At 44.9% G+C, this 21382-nt stretch overlaps 1 protein-coding gene across 1 annotated transcript in view; it reads right to left on the bottom strand.

Moving 5' to 3' along the window:
• Positions 1-21382, bottom strand: part of PDZD2 (PDZ domain containing 2) — a 137889-nt gene that overhangs the window by 42039 nt on the left and 74468 nt on the right. Inside the window, exons 3-5 of the mRNA XM_050913369.1 lie at positions 10262-10404; positions 9458-9590; positions 7189-7356 (exon numbers count right to left, since the gene is read on the bottom strand). Of these exons, the coding sequence (XP_050769326.1) occupies positions 7189-7356; positions 9458-9590; positions 10262-10404 (444 nt within the window). The remainder of the gene's footprint in view (positions 1-7188; positions 7357-9457; positions 9591-10261; positions 10405-21382) is intronic.

The following is a 21382-nucleotide window of genomic DNA, read 5'->3' as shown; positions in this document are numbered from 1 at the left end:
TAAAGGAAATCAAATGCATATACTTCTGAAATGGTGCACAAACAGATCACTGCTGTTTTCTTTTTTATGCTTTATCCTTTTTTCCCCCAAACATCAAAAAGCATGACACATTTGCATGCAGTTTAGTCACTGCCCACGAGATGTCTCCATGTGCTGCAGAGAGGTCCCAGAAGATTGGTCCTGGTAAACAGAGGAGTCAAACATGGAACTCACATTGTGTGAAAGGTGGTGCAGCTCCTCTGTTATTTTCTTTAATAAATGCTCAGTTCATGGCTTAGCACAAATCTGGAGCTTATGCATCATGACGAACAATAAATTGCTTCTGCCTTTTTTTTTTTTTTTAAATGACAACCTTTTTACTCATGGTGAGGGATAAAGCAAGCAATAAACAGTCCTCAAAATAAACAACTCTCCTGAGAATGAAGCAAGACCTTCCTAACACCGACGTCAACCCACAGCTGCAGAGAGCATTCCCATGACGCAGCTGGTGGAGGGCTTTGGGTTTCAGCTCCAAAACCACATTTTATATCATCGTAAGTACATGAGAGGATATGGAATATGTAAGCATTAAGTGTCTTTCATACCTGAATCAAGGATCTGAAGCCTCATACATTATAGAGGCTACATTTACTCAAGCACAGCACATCTCGAACGAGTTTTAACCAAGCCCAACCACGACTGGACTGTGTACACGCTCAAGAATTTGCAGATAAACACATTGCAGATGTGATGATATGACATTCATGCTAACTCTCAAATCCTACAACCTTTATTATCCTTCTGTTAATGTATGTGAATCACACGGCTGTGACAGCATCTCTCTTGTTCCAATGCCATGAGGGGGTTATTTTTAGCTTGTTAAAGGCAGTTCATCTCCTTCAAAACTGGGCAGTTATCCAAACACCCAAAGGAGAGACAGGCTGTACTGTATCTGTTGCTTTATGGGAAAAACCCTCATTCACAAAAACAAAGACCATGCAGAACCTGTACTGTAGATAAACTTGTGTTTCTATTACTCTGCTGACTTGGCTTTCAAACATATCACACGGGAAGAGCAAAAATTGTAACTCTGGGCATTGTCTACACTGATATTCATGGTCAAGTCAAAAAGGTTATCTTCCACCAGCCCAAGCAACAGGAGATATTTCACAGTTTGTAGGCTGCATCATGTCTACAGGGAACCCTTCAGAGTACTGGCCTCTGGGTGAAACAATTTTCTCTGGGCTTGCCTTTAACATGGAGGCAGTAGGAAGTGGCCCAGAAGGGCTGGGAGCCAGGCACAGGGAAGGATGCGACTGCTGCTGAAGAACTCCATCCTGACCTGAAGAACACATTCACATTAATGTCTCCTTGACGGTGAATTTTAGAATGTGTGAAAGACAGTAATTCAATGATGCTTCCCCTCTGGGGGCCTCTCACCACTCCTCTCCTCCCCAAACTCATGTGATGCGTGCCCACACCTGCCCCAAGCCCTTGTCAGTGCCGCACCACCACCATCATCCCATCACTGAACATCCCCTCAGCCATAAGATGAATTACAATTGCTTATTTTAATGTGATACAGCTTCTGCAAACAACACAAGAAGAAGAGTCACATTGGGTGAACAAGACTTGGTCCCCAAATATTTTGTCATTTTCTCTTGCCCAAATTCCTAACTACATTTACTCTAAAAACTTGCATTTGGAGTCACTGTAGGATCCAGTGTGTCTGCTCAGCTACAGCGTAAGTGAAGGGCACTGCATGGGCACAGACCCACAGATAATGCTGGACAAGAATGTATCTCAGAGAGGTACTGAGTGCTGCCAGACTTTCAACAAAAGCAGCATTTACAGCTGAGCAGCAGCTCCAAGCCATGCTAAGGTGCAGCTCAACCCTGCTCTCACCTGCCCCTTCCAACAGCCATCTGGCATGAGGTAGGATCTGCAAACATTGCTAGCCCTCACCATGAAGAGGAAAGGAGTTATTAAACCCTTCTCCAAGACAAGGGCTGGCCACAACCGAGCCTCAGACCAGGCTTTTCATCTTCTCCCCCCCCAGCAAGTAAAGCATTTCATTGCAAAGCAGATTTCTGCTAGCAAAAGCTCTTTCTTGCTTTTTTCCAGTCATGCAGTGCTGTTTGAGGAGTAAATCGTGTTTCAGCAACCTCTTTCGACACTGTAGTGCCAAGTCCTCCAAGTAATGAGGGTCTCTCCCCGCACTCTGCACACATTTAATTGTTGAGTTATGCTTCCTGTTCCTTCTCAATGCTAATGCTTTCTCTGAAATGCTCGCCCAGTGTTTCCAGAAGAACTTTTGACCCCAAGAGTGTTTTTAAACCTATGGCATTGTTATCCTCTTCCTTATTATGCTTGCATGGCTACAGGTAATTACGTATGGATTCCCCGGTAAGACAGAAAGGCTCATGACAGAAAATAACGAAGCAGTCCTACAGCTCAGATAAAAAATAAAAATGGGGAGGGAGCGTGGTTAAACAAATGCATTTCTCCATATTCACAAAACAGGCTTATTTATCCACTTTCAGCTGCATGTCTTGCAAAAAACACAAGTGGGTTTTGGCAGGGATAAGGAAACCCGGCTCACACAAGAAACCTTTAACCGGAGACATCCTGTTTCTGTTACTTGTAGGAAGATCAAGACCTTGCTGGGTCACGGCCGTCTCCACATGCAATGCGCCCACAGCTCGTGTGAAGGCACACATCAAGCGCTTCAGGTCAAAGCAAAATGATTAAACATGAGCAAAAGGGGCTTGCCATCCCACAGCAGAGGGTCATGCAGCCGGGGATGCTGCCAGAGGCTGTGTCCCTAGGGCTTGCCTGCATGGTGAGCATGGGCACGGGGAGGCAAATCGCCTCCCTTCCCAGCTCCCCCCTAACAGGTAGGGATAATGACGACCTCCTTTCCCAAATAAGAAATTTCTTTTGCACAAATTCTATTCTGCGTGGAACAGACTTGGCTCACGGTCCTGCCTCCAGCATCACGAGTGGCAGATACCCATAGGAGAGCACAAGATTAAGTAAGGTACAGAGGAACAGTGCCCCGCTTTCCCTCCCTGCCTCCAGCAAGTACAGATCCAAACCTCCCCAGGCAGATACCCTCCACTTGTATTTAGTAACTTTTTGGAATTTTAAGCCATTAATATGAAGCTGGTCACTGAAGTTGAACACTTCAAAAATAAAGTACTCAGATCATCATATATTGAACAACATAGCACTACCAGAAACAAAGGCAAAAAACTTTTGAAGCAACTAAGCAGATGCCTCTGGGGACCCAAAATGTCCCAAATTCATCAGACACTTGCAAATTCTTGGCAGATCTGCCTTCTCTTTAGAGTTCATTTCCCAGGTTGCTCCACCAGCCAGCAATACAGTGACAGATTCAATTTCCAGCAATAGAAATACTAGGAAAAGTGAATTAGAATTAAAAATAAATCGTCAAAGGCAAGTACTATCATATCATCCTATTTCACTTGGACATAAATAATGACATTTTAAAATAGCAATATCAACTGCACAAGGCAAAATATGGATCGGGGGAGGGAGTTTAAAATCCCCAAAGTGCCTCAGGACAATTTAGCACAACATGACTCTGTGGCTTGGTATTTCGTACCTGAAGTTAAGGAACACTTTGGCCAAACCAGCTCTGAAAGAAATGCACTTTAAGGATATTAATGTAATCCTTTTTCTGCCTGGCAGCACAAGTTTTATTAAAGTTAGAACTTTAAGGAATGTTTCATGTTAAATAGGTCTTTACATAAGGAGACTGTAAAAACAGAGCTCCAATTAAATTGTATTATGAAACCTTTATTAATGAAACACAAGTGGACTTTCAAGTAAGACTTGCAAGTGATATTTCTTTTTAAATTACAGTTTTCAAGTGTCACTAAACTCTTCTGCTGTGTCCTGGGGAAGCTGACTAGCTCAGATTGTATTTCCCTGGCTGGAAATACTGGAGCAGAACTTAAGAGTTTTGAAGAACTTGCTCACAGGGAAAATTTTTAACATCCCACCCCTAGAAAAGAGATTTATTTCTTTAATTTTAATTATTCACAGAATTGTAGAGTAAGCCAAGTTGGAAGGGACCTTTGGGGGTCCCTGGTCCAGCCCCCATCTCAAAGCAGAGACAACTTAGATCAGGTTCCTCAGGGCCTGGTCCAGCTGAGTTCTAAATAACTACAAGGATGAAGATTTGACTATATACCTTAGTTCCAAATTATTATTTTTTCTGCCTGGTTCAGCCTTTAAGCAGCCAGGTGCTAAGGCATTAACAGCAAGTCCATCAGGTCTATAAATTATGATTCTGAATACTCAGCACTGAACTATACTCACAGCGAAGTTAATGAAAGAAGACCTTAGACAACCCTAAGAGCTCCTGCAAGTTTTGTAGTATCTTCTACACTTGCTTACGAATTAGATAGCCAGTGTGCTGGTCAGAAAAGGGACAGTGAAGCCTCGGCTGATGATAAATCACTCTGAATTACTTGTTGTTACCTAACCACCCAGGACCTGATAGCATCCCTTTAAGTTTCTACAAAGCCCTGCACAGTAAACAAGAAAATTCATTAACCTCTTGTCAGAGGTGAGAAAGGTAACTTCTGGCCAGAGAGGGGTTGAGAATCAGTTTCAAATCTAAGAGGTCTGATGCTTAAACTGAGACCACAGTCTCAGTTACCTGGTCCAGACCTTGAGTACCACCCACTCTGGAAGTCTAAAACAATTATATTTGCACTGATTAAAAATGGTTGAACTTAGTTCGTGCTTTACTCATCAGTCACACTATCATTCCTTATCTACAGTATAAATATAATGGAATATACATGAGAGAAAGAGAAGACATGTGAGTATCATCAGGAGAGTGGGAGCAGCAAAGAACGATAATTTCCAAAGCAATTTTGCAATAATCTATATGACTACACATATATTTAAAATATAAAATCATGTGATGCTTCATATTCATACTGACCTTGAAATCAGCTTCTAAGCTTTGCTATGAGAAATCCCTCCCATCCTGCCAGGTGGAAAAAAGCCACGTGTGAAATTTACCTTTTCCATACATTTACCTTCCTACGTCCTGCCCAGTTGCATGCAGGATTTGCACAGCCCAGCTCAGCTGAGGCTGCCCTGATCTGATGAGGATGGACCAGGCTGCGGGTAGAGCCGAGGGGTCTATACTGTACAGACTGCCCACCCTAGGCTGCAGAGAGCCCTGTCTGCACTCCCGAGGCCCAGACAGCAATTACAAGGGGAATGCAAAGACATCCTGTGCTTTGGATTAGAAGAGGAAGGATTTCATGTGCAGCTCAAGCAAAAAAAGAAGAGGTCCTGAGATAACTTATTACACCAATAACTTATTACAACCCTCTGAATTACATCCCCTCCAACAAAAAAAATTAATAGAAACAGAGAAAAGAAGAAAAAAAAAAAAACCTTGCTGCTATTCTTCTAATGTTTATTGTACTCAGACTTCTGTGATTTCCCCTCCATACCCCAGCCATGCATTATAAAAGCACAGAGCTATTGCCATCAGGGGCGAGAGTGCCAGATGGGCAGGCAAATCAAATTGGCTCTGAATTACCACCACTGCCAGCTGCAGCGGCACTGGGACGGACATTGGGGCAGGCTCCAAACTCAGGTCCATGCTGAAGGGCTCTGGGCAGGCTCGTGCAGCTGGGTCTTCACAGTGGCATGCACCTCAGCTACCTTGAGCTTCCCCTAAGCATTATGTTAATCTGGAAAGGAAACACCCGATTAAAAAAGCCATCACTGAAAAGCAGGCAGAGCCTTTCTGGAAAGTCAGGAGCAAACCAAGTGACAAATAAATAACTCCTAGCGTGTGCTGAAAGAGTCACTGGAGCACTGGGGAGCTGCATCCTGAAGCCACATGTAACTAAGTTTTAACAAAATTTATTTTTATGTTCAAGCATTGCTGAGCCACAGCCTTATGAAAAATTACCAGAATTTGAAACGTGATATATAGAAGAATTTAAAGTATTTTGATAGCTAAAAGAATGCTTAGGTGCCCACTTGAGTTAGCACACAAACACCACACCGTCATCAGCACGATAAGCATCCCTGATTTATTTGTTTTTCCCCTCCTCCCCCCAAAAAGGCACCCTGGCACACAGAAGAGAAGACAGTGCAGAAATAACAAAACTTGTCACAGCAAAGAAATGTGTGAGAGTGAGGACTGTTATAAGCATAGACTCAAAGAAAGTCAGAGATAACAGGCAGGTATGAAGTGAACACCAGCATCAGCTAGACTACAGCGCGAGATGCGTCCCGGGGAGTGGTCTTTTGCTCAGAAAAGGGAAAGTATAAGAATACAAAATCAAAACAAGTCAGAAAACCAGTATCACGTCTGAGCCATCCAAAGGTTTAAGAGATTTATTATAATTGCCGCAGAAAAGAGGGGAAAAAAAGACAAGAAGAGAAAACAGAAAAAAGATAAAAGCTTCAAGTGAATCCACCTGCTTTCCCTTGCTGGAAAGCCAGCCTGCAAGCTCTTTAGAGTAGCAAACACCATTTTATTCTTTGTCTGAACAATACAACAGAGGCCTAGAACACCAATGAAGTTTCAGAGAGCTGCTACATTACAAATAAATAGCAATAATCCACTTAATCTCTGCTTAATGCAGCCCTGAAGGGAATGCAAGTGAGATTATCAACGAGCAGCATTTATTCAGCAGAACTTCAGTTACAGTTCACAGCCAGAAATTCATATCCCTCCCCCCAAAAGTGTCTGTTGGCTTCAACAGAGCAAATAAAAACTTGAAGACTTGGATCATAAACTGATAAAGAAGTTTAGTTACAAAAGGAGGACAAAGAAGACCGTGTTACCACGTAAGCACTGCGAGAGACTTTGCATCAGCTCCAACAAAAGCAGTGGAAGTGGGTGGAAAACAATCCAACGGCAGAGAGAAAAACAAAACCATGATTGCCACATAGCTTGGAGGACATGAGAGCTCCTGCTCCCTGTGCCACTGCTTCGCTGCAGCGCAGTAGCAGAGATGGCAGATGCTGTGGTAGACGCCATCCCCATTTCAGCTTGTCACCCACGTCCCATGCAAAGAAGGGCTGGGTGGGATTGCCCCGTCCCGAGGACCTGCTCCGTGTCAGGCTGTAGGAGAACGTGACAGATGCAAACGGGCATCAAGGGAGAGAGCAAAAACGTCACACCAAAGCCACACTTACAGCGACCAGTTTTTCAGGAGACACATTCACTCCTTTCACATCTTCTTCTTCTGGCTCTTCGTTTTCCTTATTGTCAGTGCAAGAGACAGAGTCTTGGACTGCACAAGTGCTAAGCAAGTCTGGCAAACTGGTAGATGGGTACTTCAGAAAATCCCCTTCAGCAGATTCCTACCCGAGAGACAACAAAGTATGTTACATTGTGTGCAGAAAACCACTGAAGTCATGGTGAAACTGCTCCATTTCACCTGCCCAGTGAGAGCTCCCTGGTAATCCTCCCCTCGTTACACACTTCCATGTGCTCAAACTTCAATGGTTCAGTTACAAAAAGCAGACCTGGTTTTAAAGTGCATATATAGTAAACACAGGCCAATACACATCTGAAACATTTAGATTTCATAAAGGGGAATTTAAAATAAACGCTTCCCCAGCAGCCAGCTCCTCCCCACTTTGGGTATATTAAATGTCACTGTGAGCAGACTCAGAGTTTACAGACCTCTTCATTGCATCCCAAATCACACTCTGTGCTCCTGCTCCCTCCCTGTGGATGTTCCCTTCACACGTTTATCTATCTACACACATAAGAATAATACACCGACAACCCCACTTAGGAGAACAAAATGAAAACCGACCCACCGATCCTCTACCAACTCAGTCCTGATGCTTCAGGATCTGTTTCCAGTCTTTGGCACCTTTTCCCGGAGGCAAACAGGTGCATCAGCTGAAAGCAGTGGCCACATAGACTCTTATTTTATTGCTTTCAGAACAAATCCTGCGTTCAAGAGTGCTCACCAGGCCAAATTGCAAGGCTGCTTTCCCATTCCAACAAATAACGCCCAGAGGGAGCTGCTGGGGAACACTTCACCTATTCACACCTTTTCTGAGGCTGCTTGAAACGCGGCACAGGCTGGATTCCCCACTGCTTGCCTTTCCAAGTCCTCCTCGCAGGGACATGAAAACTGTCCAAGCGCACAGAGCACAGGCCAAACAGATTCACAGCCTGATCAGGAATGTGAAGTTTTATGCTGTAAGCTTATTTGTGATGATTATTTTGATTCAGTCATCACATGAACAAGCAAATAATTTCAAGGAGAAATTTATGGAGTCTACCGCCTTGCGTTTTGGCACAGTGTCCAATTGTCTAAGGAAATACAAAATGTACCTGCTTCAGGTCAAAGCATGTTGTTTCCAGAATAAACACCAGTGGGGTTAATACCAGGCTGTGAGCCTACAGAAGGTCTTCAATTAACTTCACTAACTGAAATGTTAGAGAAGTTACAGGCTCTTCACTTGGAATATGGTGGGATAGAGCCTCTTCTTGAAAAACATGAGCATAAAGGATCACGGGAAGCCGTAAGAGCATCCAGACATTAAACCCGCAGAAACCTGCGTCAGGTTGGCTAGGGCAACCTGAAGATGAAGTTAAGACAAATTTTAAAAATACTGACACAGTGGCTTGCTGACACTTCACGCTCCACCTGGAAATGCAGGTTTACAAGCAGTCCCTTTGGCCCAAGATGTTCCTGCCGCCACCCCAAAGGCCCTGATGGCCCCCACCTGCAGGCAGGTCCTTCTTTGAGACCACAGGCACTTTCGGGAGTTGGTCGGCCGCCCACCAAACACCTGCTTCAACCCAAGCGGGGGACCAGCAGGCTGTGGTCCAGGGAGGAGAGCAAATGGGGGTGGGCAGGGTTTTCTTAAACAAAGGAGAAAATACTGTGTAATATCCCCTCAACCTCTTCTGCGATAAAAGCAGAATGAAGAGCCTGACTGATAAATGAGCTCCATTCTCATTTCCCTGAAATTTCATGCTCCTTTATGTGCAAGAGCTCTACTCCAGGCTATTAACAAGGACAAAATAAGGAACTCAAGCCAAGAGATCATCATCAAGAGACCTCAGGCACACAGATAGGACAAGAGATGAGAGCTACGGAGGCTACGCAGGCAGGAAGCAGAAGAGGCTGAGAACAGCCTGCTTTATTTAGCTTGTATTTTAAGAAAATGGTTTTGGCCAAAACTTAAGTAGCGTCTGCATGAATAAATACAGACTCATTTGCACACTGAACGACAGCGACAATACAAGCAAATCATTAAATTGGTGTACACCCTGCTGATTTGCCACAGATTTATGGCAGCTACTGATATATTTCCCATGGTTGTGCATTAAATTTAGAGGAGCAAATGTGCACGTGTGATTCCCTATCAAAAATGTGCCCTTTCCACGCAGCACTTGCACTTTACATTCAGGAGACCACCAAGGAGAGGACTGTACCTTGCTAGCGACCACCAACTGCACCAGGCCAGCAGCCGAGCGAAGGAGAGCCACGGCATCCTGGTGGGAGAGCCCAACCAGCGACTGCCCGTTGATCATGAGGAGCTCGTCGCCCGCTGTCAGCCTGCCGTCCCTGCGGAAACAGAGCAGGAACATGGAGCTGCAGGGCGATCCTTCCCCAGTGCCAGGCTCCGGTGGCACGTGGTGGCACATGGAGGCACGGACAACATGTGATCTGGCTGACGCTAAGCTTTCATCGATTGGTGTAGTGTTATTTGCCCAAAAAAGTGGCTCAGAGAGATGGCCCCAGGAAATCATTGCTATAACCAGAGCCATTTCACCCTCTTTGCAGGGCTGAGACCCTTCAAACCTTCTCCATACCCCACTTGAGACAGTCAGGGAGCAGCAGTAAGCCCCATCTCAGCCCCCATCAGGGAGCAGGGCCAGGGCTGGCAGTGAGCACCCTGGGTTGCACAACCCACACTCACCCACTGCCGATTCCATGGGAAAGGCCCATCTTCCAAAAAGGGACTTGGGGAAAAAGCCCCACAAGCCATCAGACTCCTTGGTTTATGCTCCTTCACCAAGCAAGTGTTTCATCTGTCTATAGTTTGGACTAAACATCCTGGAAGAAGCTCCAGTGACCAATCACAAAAAGAAGTTTTTAAGCTAAAAATGCCGTATTCTCACCCTCACACAATGGGAGGGCAAGACCCCCACACTTGTCTCATGAGTCTGGCTAACAGCAATGGCCATGGATGCTCCATCACACGCACTCCCGCGAAGGCACCGCTGTCGCCTCACCTGTGTGCGGAGCCGCCCTCCTCCACGTGGGTGACAATGATGCTGTGAGGGGACCGCTTCGACCCTCTGCCTCCCGTTATCTGGATTCCCAGTCCATCCGTCCCCTTCAGGATGTGCATCTTCCATATGCGGCAACCTTCTCGCTGAGAGAAAACGTGCAGAGAGTCCTTGAATTTGGATTTGGACACTGAGAGAAGGCTGGGAGGGTACAGGAGGGAGCTATTTAGCACCTTGCTGCCCATCACCACACATCTGTATAGCTCAAGCTATACGGGTGTTTTTGCTGAGCTTTGCTGTGTTAGCTGTGGTCCAAGCGAAGGAGGCAGAAAGGAGGAGGCAGCACAGAGCAGGGTCAGCACGTAGAGGTTTCTTTGCAGGGCTGTTTGCTGCTTTTCTGAGCCACACAGAGGTGCTGCTCTCAGTGCCCTGATCCTTCCTGAAGCAAGCAGCGGCCTCAAGCCCCTCCGCCAAAACTCAAGGATGAGCTGTGCAGGGCTGCAGAGGAGCAAGATGCTGTTCAAGGTGGACCTCAAACACCAGGTAGCGCAGCTGCTATTGCAGTAGGGACCAGGCTGGCATCACACAAGCAGCATTTCCCTCTCTGGAGGGGTTTGCAGGATTTGAGACACAGGAAAGAAAATATCAGCTTCAAATCATCAGCTGCCAATCAAATATTTCTTATTGGACAGCTGTTGTACAGACTGTAAGTAATAAATTTATCCACCGCAGAGAATAACTTTTCAGTATAAGCAAGGTAATAAGCAATGTTTAGGACACCTTTATTATTGTTTTTTTAATGATCATAAATATTTATCCCAGAAGTGCTTTACAAACTCCAGAGCAATACGAAATGCAAAACAAAAACTAGTTCCTGTGAGTCCTATTGGTAGGACTGGGCACAAGGAAACACAAGTGTGGCAGATATCAGCAGAGCAAAAAAGGAAAAAGAGAAACAAGCAAGCAAGCAAGACACGTAAGGCTATTGCTAGGACTCTCTCAGAGAGGAGAAGAACCAGGATAACAGAATATGAGAAACCCTAGGAAGTTTTCAAGCTTGCAAGACAGCAAAATGCACAATTTGGAGGCAATTTTTAGGCCATGTGTTGTAGTCACCAGGCACCAGACCCAGCTATTTCTGACTGGCTCTGTTATACACGCAAGTAACGTCCTTGCAGTACGCAAACGCCCAAGTAGCAAAGATGATTAAAATTTCATGCCAAACTGTGAAGAGCATGTACAAATCACTGCTTGTTTCTGAGAAGGGAACTGCTAAATATATCTGCAAACCCAAGGGTTGTGGCAGCAACCTGCAGATTTTAGGCCAATGTTGTTTATCAGAGCCTTTATTAAGTGAAGAAAATGTTACCTGATCACTGGGGCTCTATGCTGAAACTTTTAAATGCAACGCAAGATGAGTTTTTCAGATACAAGAACAAAGAGGTCAGTATCTACACCAATATCTTAAGAACAAAGGGTGGTGGGGGGGGGAATTACACAGCCCCTAGACCACTGGTAAGAGAAACAGAAAAACAAACCAGGTGTCTTAAGATGTAACCCAAAAGTTTGAGCCTGAAAACATATACACTTGTGGGTAATTTGTTAACTTGAAAGTCATCCACATGGGCAATATCCCAACAGGTTTAACTGGGATCCTCAATGCATCGATAGAAGCCCAGTCTCCTGCTGAACAACAGGACGTGTCAGAACAGAGAATCCTTTGAGATGAATTAGAGTGATACATGAGACGCCGCGTTAAATGCAGGGGCAAGAGTCAACTATATTTATCTACTTAAAACACAGAACTGAGCTACAGCATGAGAATGCTCCAGAGAGGTTTTATTGCTATAAAGGACCTTGCCCCCATAATGAAAACAGTGTAACAGAGAAATATAATCTTTCTGCCTCCCCCAGCCAAGCCCAGGCTGAAACGATGACCATCTATTCTCCTCACAAGGTGCCACTCCGAGTGTCCCGTTGTTAAATCCAGTTTGGAAGCAGAGCCTCCAATAAAGTTTAACAATGCAGTCATAAAATTGCATTTAATGATTTGCAAAAGCTTTTTGGAATGCGAGTTATGCAAAGGCCCACAATGTGCAGCACCTAGCTTTCATGCCTCAGCACTCCTCACTATCACACATCTTATTAAAAAAAACAAATCCCAAATTTATTCCTAACTGACCCACTCTCAAATATTCATTTACATAGCAAAGCACTTCACAGCACAAATGGCAAGACTCTGATACTCTTAATGCAAGCACCATCTTATTCCAAAAGCACTTGCAAAGTAAAGCATTACTCAGCCCGAACATGGACGGCAAAATGCAGCCACAATAAAGACAACAAAACCATTTGGCACATACCCAAACATGTATTTCTTTCACTCATTTTCAAATGACACGATCACCAACTCCTGTGTAAGAAAAGGCTGTCCCTCAAGTCCTCACCAGTCAGCTGCATGCATTTCACTGGGAATAAACAATTCGGCATCAACTGGAAATCAGATCCCCTCACTGTTCTTTCCCTCTTCTTCATAAAACATTCATAGCTCTTCATTTAACCACGTGTTACAAAGCAAACGTCTCCCACCAATACACACATACCTCCAAGGTACGTCGCTCTAAGATTTTGAAAGCTAAGTATTAAAAAAGCAGATTGCTAGCCTTTGCTTGAGGCCTCCTGGAGAAAGGGGGTGTTCAGCAGAACCCCCTTCCCCTCCCCACAAAGCTGCTATCTCTTTTGCAAAAGAGCAGCATGGGATACTTCATAGCCAGCTAGGAAATGCTGCTGCTTTGAATGTGCATCTTATGTGACTCCATGACAGGAAAGCCTTAATAGTAAAGCTCTGTGCTTTACAAGGGTTTGTAAATGCATTTAAATTTTACTTAAAACCAGTTTCCTTGAGTTACTGGAGGTTCCCAGGTTCAACAACACACAGCCTAAACACTTTAAAAAAAGAAAAGAAAAAAAAGCAGAGTGATGCATGTCTTTAATTTTGATATTTTTTAAAGGATCATATTTTCAAGCTTTCCTTCATAAACAAAAAGACTACAAGCTCACTTAGTCTTTAAATGAAAGCTAAGATTCTGGTGTATTCACTCTGCTCCAGAGACTTACAATACCCAAGGGAAACTCCAAGTGGAGTTAGATTTGGCAGTTTGCATGTCTGATGTCACTGTCCTTGGAGCCTGCATAATCCCTGCCCAGAGGAGGACGAGTTTAACTGCGGACCGGTCTCCTCTGATCGGCTGCACAATTCTGGTTGCTGCTTGGCCGCTGTCAGCTTCCTATTCCTAGTAACATCTGAACTTTTCCATCCTTTCAGAATAATTCTCATAGCTTCATTTATAAATGACTCAGAATAATCCCCCCAGCTCCATTCACAAGTGACACAATAAATCTGCACACGTGCACCCACAGCTCTCAGTGCAAAAGCATTTCATGCCTAAAGCAGACATGTGCTGATGTCGGTCCAGCCAGGTATCTCAAACTCCACACATCCTCAGCAAGGACAGAGACAGAGGCACTACCAGCTCCTGTTGCAGCCAGGGACTAGGCAATACCCAGCTCTGGTCACTCTTAAGAATAAGGAGACCAACCTATATCCCTTAATCAAAGGAGGTCACAATAACAAAGCTCAGCACTTGAAAGCCCAAGTGGAAAGGGCTCACTAGATAACATGGGCTGAATACCTGTATATGTCAATCCAGAAAATTTCATACAATTCACCTGAGATTCAGCCAAGATATACACTCAGAAAGTCATCCATGCTTGCTTTGAGAGCATCAAAGGAATAAGAAGCCAAAATTTCCCTTTAGAGATTTGTTCCCCATGTCCTGGGAGCAAATGTTAACCCTGCTCAGATCCACCCCATGGACTTTGCTTGTAAACCCAGAGCAGCAGCAGACCTGCCTACGCAGCACTGTGGATTCCTCTAGATGAAAAGGTTTCATGGACACGTGGACCGACATTTGTCAAAGATGGTCTCAGAGGAGGAGATGCAACCAGGTCATCTCTCGAAGTCCCTTCCAGACCAACATTTTTTTACTTCCCTCACATAGCAAGTAGAAATACAAATGGTCAAGTCAGGCTGCAGTTGGGCTAATGACTAATTTTTGTTCTCTGCAGTTACATCACTCCTAGGTGACTCAACTTTCCTCCTAACTTGGCTCTTCCGAGCAGGCAGCCCTCTGGACCAGATTTTTTCACTTGAAGCTGATCAACTTCAAAGTGCCTAAGCTACAAATAATTAAAATGTTTTTTAAAGACAGTATGAATATTCTACTTGGATTAATCGCAAGCAAAAAAAGTGGGTCATCTTATGTAACAGACCACAAGTGAGAATAGAGAATACAGCTGGCAGCTTCAAGTGGGTCCCTGCAGGCCATCTTTCTCCACCGTGAAGCCATTGTACATCAGGCAGCCTCTGTTCAGAGCGAGCCTACATCTGGAATAAACTAGCGTGCTACAGATCAGAAAGGAAGCACGCTGCCAGCGCGACGTGGGGAAGCTCGCCTTCTGCCTGCTCCAAGTGCATACCATCAAACGCTCGATTTCATAAGCACATCATTAATAAAACAAAAAGGAACGTTTTTCCTCCGAGTGTTGAGGAAAATAAATAAATAAGTAAATAAAAGACAGCAGAGCCGTTCTTCCCCCCTTTTCTTTCACCAGCTAATTGCAGAGGAGTTTAAAAGGGTTTGACTGATTTTGACTGTGCCATGTTCAAGAAGCTGCAAATCTACATATACAAAGGAAAAATTGCTTTGAAATCTTGTATTAAAGAAAAGCTTGGCAGGAGCAAGGTGTAAACAAATGGAAAACAGAAACGCAGTAAGTAGTTAAAAAGCCAGACAGTAAAATGGAAAATGTAAAATAGTTGTCGACAAAAAAGCACTTTCTGTCACAGCAGCAATTCAGCTGAACCTGGTGTAAATATGTAACAATTTTTAAATAAAAACAGACATAAGCCCTGATGAGAATACCAATAACCACGCAAGGTCTGTACGCACACGCTGACTGCCACGGGCCCTAACGCAGCCCGCAGGATGTCTCCTTCCCTCTGCATTTCAACGTGGATTTTTACTGCCTGTCTGCAGGGACTGGTTCCCACTTACAAAATTCACAGGTTTTCCCCGTAGGAGCAGCAGAAGCAAACAGTGAGCTCTTCCTCACCGGCCATGAAGCTGCTTTGGAAATGTGACACTTAAGAGAAAGTTCTAAGTTTCATGCCTTAAAAAAATGACTTCAATAGGCTTCATAGGAGCTGGCAGCCAATGTACTGATCACATGCAGCTGAAAACCAGCACAAAACCAGCACAAAATCTCCCAAACAGAAATGCACCACATTCAGACCAGCATATAAGCAATTGCCTTCAAGCAACGACCAGTGCAGCATCCTCCTTGACAGGGAGTATACTGGGATAGCCATACTAGCACACCACTCCCCAGCATCCTTCACTGATGTGGGATAACTTAAAAGCACTGCTCCCACCTGCCTGCCCCACCTTGAGTCAAATCATGCCTCCTCCCACTATCCCCAAACCCCAGCGGCCAGGTGGGAGAGATGGATCGGTAGCTGGGGAATTAACTTGCATGATCACATACCAGGTGAGTAGCTCAAACGTGTCAATCTCAAGATACAGTCAAAAGCCATCCCTCTTCACATCACAGATATTAGTGTGAATGACTCAGTACCAGAAAATCATGCCAAAATCTGATTTTTGCAGATTCTTAACAAAGCAATTATTTCATTAGTGGATAATGAGTATATTTTTCATCTGACGTTAACCAGGTTATTTTTAAGGCTGATTGGACGGCAGGACTCCTGCTTTCATCTGCTACCTTGGGTTTGTTTTCATTGTTGTACAAGCAAGCTAAACAACTCCAAGACAAATCAAAAGCAGGGGAAAAAATCTAAACTCCTTTATCAATAAATTATTCCAAGACAGGAGTTCTTTGTCCATCCCTACTGCCTATGAAAGCTTCTCAGCACTGAGCCACTGAAGCCTTTGGCTTCTACCTCCGGATGATGCAAGCCACGCAGTGGGTGTCTCCTACACCACTTGAAAGAGGGGAAAAAACCCCAAAACCCAAGTAGCCCTTAATATGAATTACACAGTGTTCACCATGTGAACTTTCCATGTCCTCAAAATAAGTAGGAGCCAGCAGCACAGACACAACTGCGATTGCATTCAAGTATCCACTGCTGATCTAACAAGTCCCCTTGTTTGGACAAACGGCTGCCAGACACCTGGCATCCTTTCACTGAGATGCGAGTACTTTCCCCATGGAAAGAGAAGCGTCCTAGGGGATAAAGCCTGGGGAACAGTCAAAAGCAAAAACATACCCTCCCCCAAACACAAACACATAATTAAAACACAAATTAAAATACACAAAACATGAAAATTCTGTGACTTAAAGCAGACTGTCCCCCAGGGATTTGTCTCCTGAGACAGACTGCTTGTTGACATCATTTCCTTGGCAAGGGCTTTAAACATTTTATCAGCCATTGCAAGCACCTGAACTACATCATCGCCCTTTACAAAAATCTGCTGGAGTCATTTGTCATCCTGAGCCATCACCATCTGGATTGCACCTCTGCAAGCTGCTTCCCTCTTGCTGTCAACTGAAGCTTTATTGCAAGATCAGCCAAAGGATTTCTCAGGTATCCCTGACCCTGGGGCGTTTTGGCCCAGCAATTGCCCCTGGGGAGCTCAGGCTTTTAAGGGTTACAAGGTGTTTGCATTCCCTCAAGTATCTTCCCCAGTCTCATTCTCTTGCTGTGGAATGGTTGGTTGGTTAGTTTGAAGTTTCTCAGCAAACACCCTTGCTGCCTGCAGTGGATTAAAGCCCATCTAGCGTAAGTCACCACACTCCCATGTCAGCTAAAGAGGAGTCTCTCGAGGGGACTGGTATTATATCTGTCCGCATCAGGAATCCTTTGGGTTTGCTCAGTGGTTTCAGCACCCTGCCTCAAAAATTAAGTGTATGTAGCTTTATAATCCCGACTAACACCTGAAACATTACAGCATCTAAGCAAACGGCATACTCTATTTTTAGGCACGTCCACTTGGTTTCACACATTCGTACTTAATGATTAAAACATAAAATGGTGTGAACTTACATTTCAGCTAAAGCCAGTCCTTTGCATTCCAGTTGTGGGTTTGCTGTATCTTTAATACCATACGCAAAATGAAAAAAACACTTTCTGTGTAGGTGGGAAATGCTTTCATACTGGTCCTCTCACCTACGGTTTGTGATAGTTGAGCATGGCTGAGACCTGTAATAACACAACCTCGTGCGTATCTGCGTTGCCTTTGGGGGTAGCTCTTTTCCAAGATCGAGGACCCCATTTCAAGATGACACATTAAAACTGACTCATTACAACTTATCCATTACCAGACGACCTCTACGCCCAACCCTCCACCGCACCCTTGGAAAATTCAATCCAAAAACAGAATAAAAGGACAGATTGCTATTCAAAATTAAAATCTACAGCTACCACAGCTGTAGCTATCGCTTAAATCACAGCAAAGAAAGGCAAAAACTTAAGTCAGTTGAAAAAATTTGGCAGCGAGTGAGACTTAACCCCAGAAAGTTGTGACGACGGTTGTTTTATGGCAAGGTGGAATGTAACTGGCAGCAAAAAAAATTAACTGCAATTTCACTACTAGTTACATCAAAGCACTTCCTAAAACCCCAAGCAAAAGCAAGGCCAAGTTTTGTCACTGCTGTTCAGCTACAATTAAAAGACAGCCCTTGTCCCTAAGAGAGTTTACAACCCAAAACAGGCGAGAGAGAGGGAAGATGTGCTTATCACAGTGCACATTAAAACTTCAAGACAGCAGATAGCCCCAGGATTCGTGTTAATGAAAGCTGGAAGCAAACACAACAGATAAAACGACGTTCAGAACAGAAACAGATTCTGAGGAAGGCCTTTACATGACTAAAGGTGTCCACATTAAAAACTAGAGTTACTTATATCTAAAACATGCATCATATAAAAGTCCCATAAAAGCCTTGCTGAAACAATAATTACTGCTTAGGTTGCCAAAAACAGTTGCTGTAAAGCAACTTAGCTTCAGTAGCTTCAGTGGAGTACCTTGCTCACAGCAAGGTTTTCATTTTGGTACAGCAAGAGGATGAGAATTTTTTTTCGCCATAACGTTTAAAAAAATAGTAAAATGCTTAAAGCCAGTACATTATTTCAAGTCTCATGTTTTGAATCCTGTAACGTGCCATTAGCCTTCCTCTTCTGCTTGGCAAGATAAGGAACATTATCCATTAACCAAAATGCAAGGTAAGGCTGGCATTTACCAAAGCTAATTGGTAAATACTGCTATAGAAAGGCTCTCAGCCTTTCCTAACTGCAAAGCAAAATGCAATTCAAAAGCATTCATCCTTTCCTGAGACAAGCCATCTTAATAAGAAAGCAATAATGGGCCGGAACAAAGAAGAGAGTTGCTGCTAAAACAAAACCAAGTGCCATGCAGTTGCAGTGATACAAAAGCAAGTGCTGGCTGGCAAAGACCTGGCTTGTCTTCTACGTACCCGCACGTCTGCATGCACCTGTGTACACACAAGTCTGGAGAGGGTTGTGGTCTACGTCAGCTCAGCTCAGTCGGTCTATAAGACAGCAAAGCTGGCTAGGCACGCTACTCTGGCAGCTGCAACCCACTGCAGAGTAATTGGGGTTAACAACATGGAGCCAAGATCTTGAAGCACTACTACAACCCAGACCTCCCCCAAAAACCTCTGTGAGGCAAGGCATTAATATCCCCTTGCCTCCCCCCCTCCCTTTTTTTAATAGATGGTAAACCGACTTCACAAAAACACCAGACACACCGGACGGGGCCACCAGACGCTGACTTATTTCCATCCTGGAAAGGCATCCCACCACAGCCACGGTGCTACGACCAGCCTGGGAGACCTGGTGCCCACCCTGCACTCCTCCCATGCCATATATTTCTCCCAATGGAGAAATGTCCAAATGCAGAGCCCTAGCCCCTCTCACCTGCCTTCCTTCACTATTAAGGCACTTTTACTCTGCCCAATCTCCTTTACACAGTTTCCATTGGTGACTGCTAAATTTGGATCTGAATTTCAATCCCTTACTAATCCAGATGCTTATACAGAAGCAAAGGGATTCAAGAGGATTTTCGAGGTGCCTTGTTTTTGCTTTTAATGGTTGGTGTTCTAAGGACTTTTCAGAGTGTCCTGCTGGGGCCGGAGGAAGCAAAGGTGGCTGGTCTGCTCTGGTATACTTTATCTCCAACCAAGCTTCTTCTGGCTTTATCAATGAAAGCCTCTTGTCACGCCAGCCAGAGGTGGATCAGTTCAAGTTCCCTTTGAAAACTACACTCCCACCCCTCATACTCATAACCCTGGTCCTTGCAACCCTCACAGTCCTACTTCAGATCTCTGCCTGTGCCAGCTGTACCTGGCCACCTCTGGGCACTCCTTAGGGGCTGAACAGCTAAGGAAGCAGTCCACAGCTCTTCCAAAAACACTGTGATAGAGAAACTGAGAACAAAACCGAGGGATTCTGTCCTACCGGTAAACACAGTGAAACCACAAAACCGGTATATTGTGAGGAAACCTCACAGTTTCCTTTTCTTTATCATTTTTCAGCTGACTCCAGCAGCCCCTCCCCATACTCCTCTTTCATCTGTGCCTTTATAATTACCAGCCTACAAAACTCCACCCTGTCTCAGGCCGCTGAATAAAAGAAGTAAACTTTGATTTCTGTGTTTAAGCTCCCCAGTCTTCCCAGGATGTGATGGATCATTACTCCAGCTCAGAGACTGCCTGGTCTTAAATCACTGCCCATGACTCCCACTGCAGCCAGCCTGGGTCCTCTCCAAGGTCAGGTCTGGTTTCCAGACCTTCGAGATGTTCCTGCCAGGCACATGCAGCCTTGCTGCTTTGAATCCCCACATTTTAAAGGGCATTTAGGTTCATCCTAAAAATACTGCAGCATAACTTAACCACCTGCAAACATTAAATGCTGCATGCTAATTGACAGGTACAATATTTACGGAGGGTTACACAGCAGCAAACAGCCTGGCAGATTTGTTTACACAGAGCGATAGCAATGCCAAGTGCACAGGAGACACAGACCAAGATCTGGGAGATGAAAGCAAGCCTGAAGAAGGCGACTGACACATGCACAGAAACCAGTAATACAGGAATCTCCTGGCAGGTTCACTTGACAAACAGCATTTGTCTTGCCTGTCATTTCACAATTCGGCATTGCTGTTATTAGCAGCACGTAGCAAGAAAACGGGAGAACAACCCCACACTCGTGGGAGAGGAGGTACCCTGAAAGCAAACAACACCGAAGACACGTGGATGCCTAAAAAGCACTCCCAGCACAACATCCCCAAGGCATCGGCCATGAGCTGGCCGCTGGGTTCAGTACAGCAGCAGCTGAAGACACACAGATTCGACCCAACCTTTTCTCCCGCTTTGGTTATGACAACTTCAAACTAACTTTCTACAGGGAGAAAAAAGATATTTTCCTGGACTCCATATTCCAATTTCTGTAATTCTCCAATCTGCGTCCTGGGGCAGGGGAGGAGGAAGAAGCAGTGGGGAGGACCAGGGCGGTGGGGAGGACCAGCGAGGTCCTCCCGCAGCTGCACTGGTCACCGAGCGGCTTCTCAAAGCCTTTCCTCCCACCCGCAGCTGACCTCCAGCCTGCCACAGGCTGGCTCTCGTCCTCTCGAAGCGAATATAGTGCTCCCCAAAGGTGCAGGGCTAACAGCCCTGGATATTCAATCAGTCAACACGTGGAGGAGACGGCGAGTGCACGGCGGGCAGAGGGGATAGAGCCGCTTTCCCTGCGGAGAGGGTGCCCTGCCAATGCACCCTGTCCCCACTCAGGAGGAGGTAACTCATCCCGCGGCTACGAGAGGTTTGGCTCGCACTTTGAAGCCTGGAAGGAGGCTGCAACTTCTGACACGACGTCCTGGATGCTGTTTTCAAAAGGCTCCTGACACGACTGGATCTCACACGCCTGAGTGCCAGGTCACGCTTTGAAAATGGAGCTGGAAGTGAGATTTAAGGCTCCCAAGTGTCTTCATTCCTTGCCTTTTTTTTTAAACAGGACTCAAATAATTT

The sequence above is a fragment of the Gymnogyps californianus genome, chromosome Z (genome assembly GCF_018139145.2).
Source record: "Gymnogyps californianus isolate 813 chromosome Z, ASM1813914v2, whole genome shotgun sequence".
Taxonomy (NCBI): Eukaryota; Metazoa; Chordata; class Aves; order Accipitriformes; family Cathartidae; genus Gymnogyps; species Gymnogyps californianus.
This window is presented reverse-complemented; position numbering and strand designations above follow the sequence as displayed.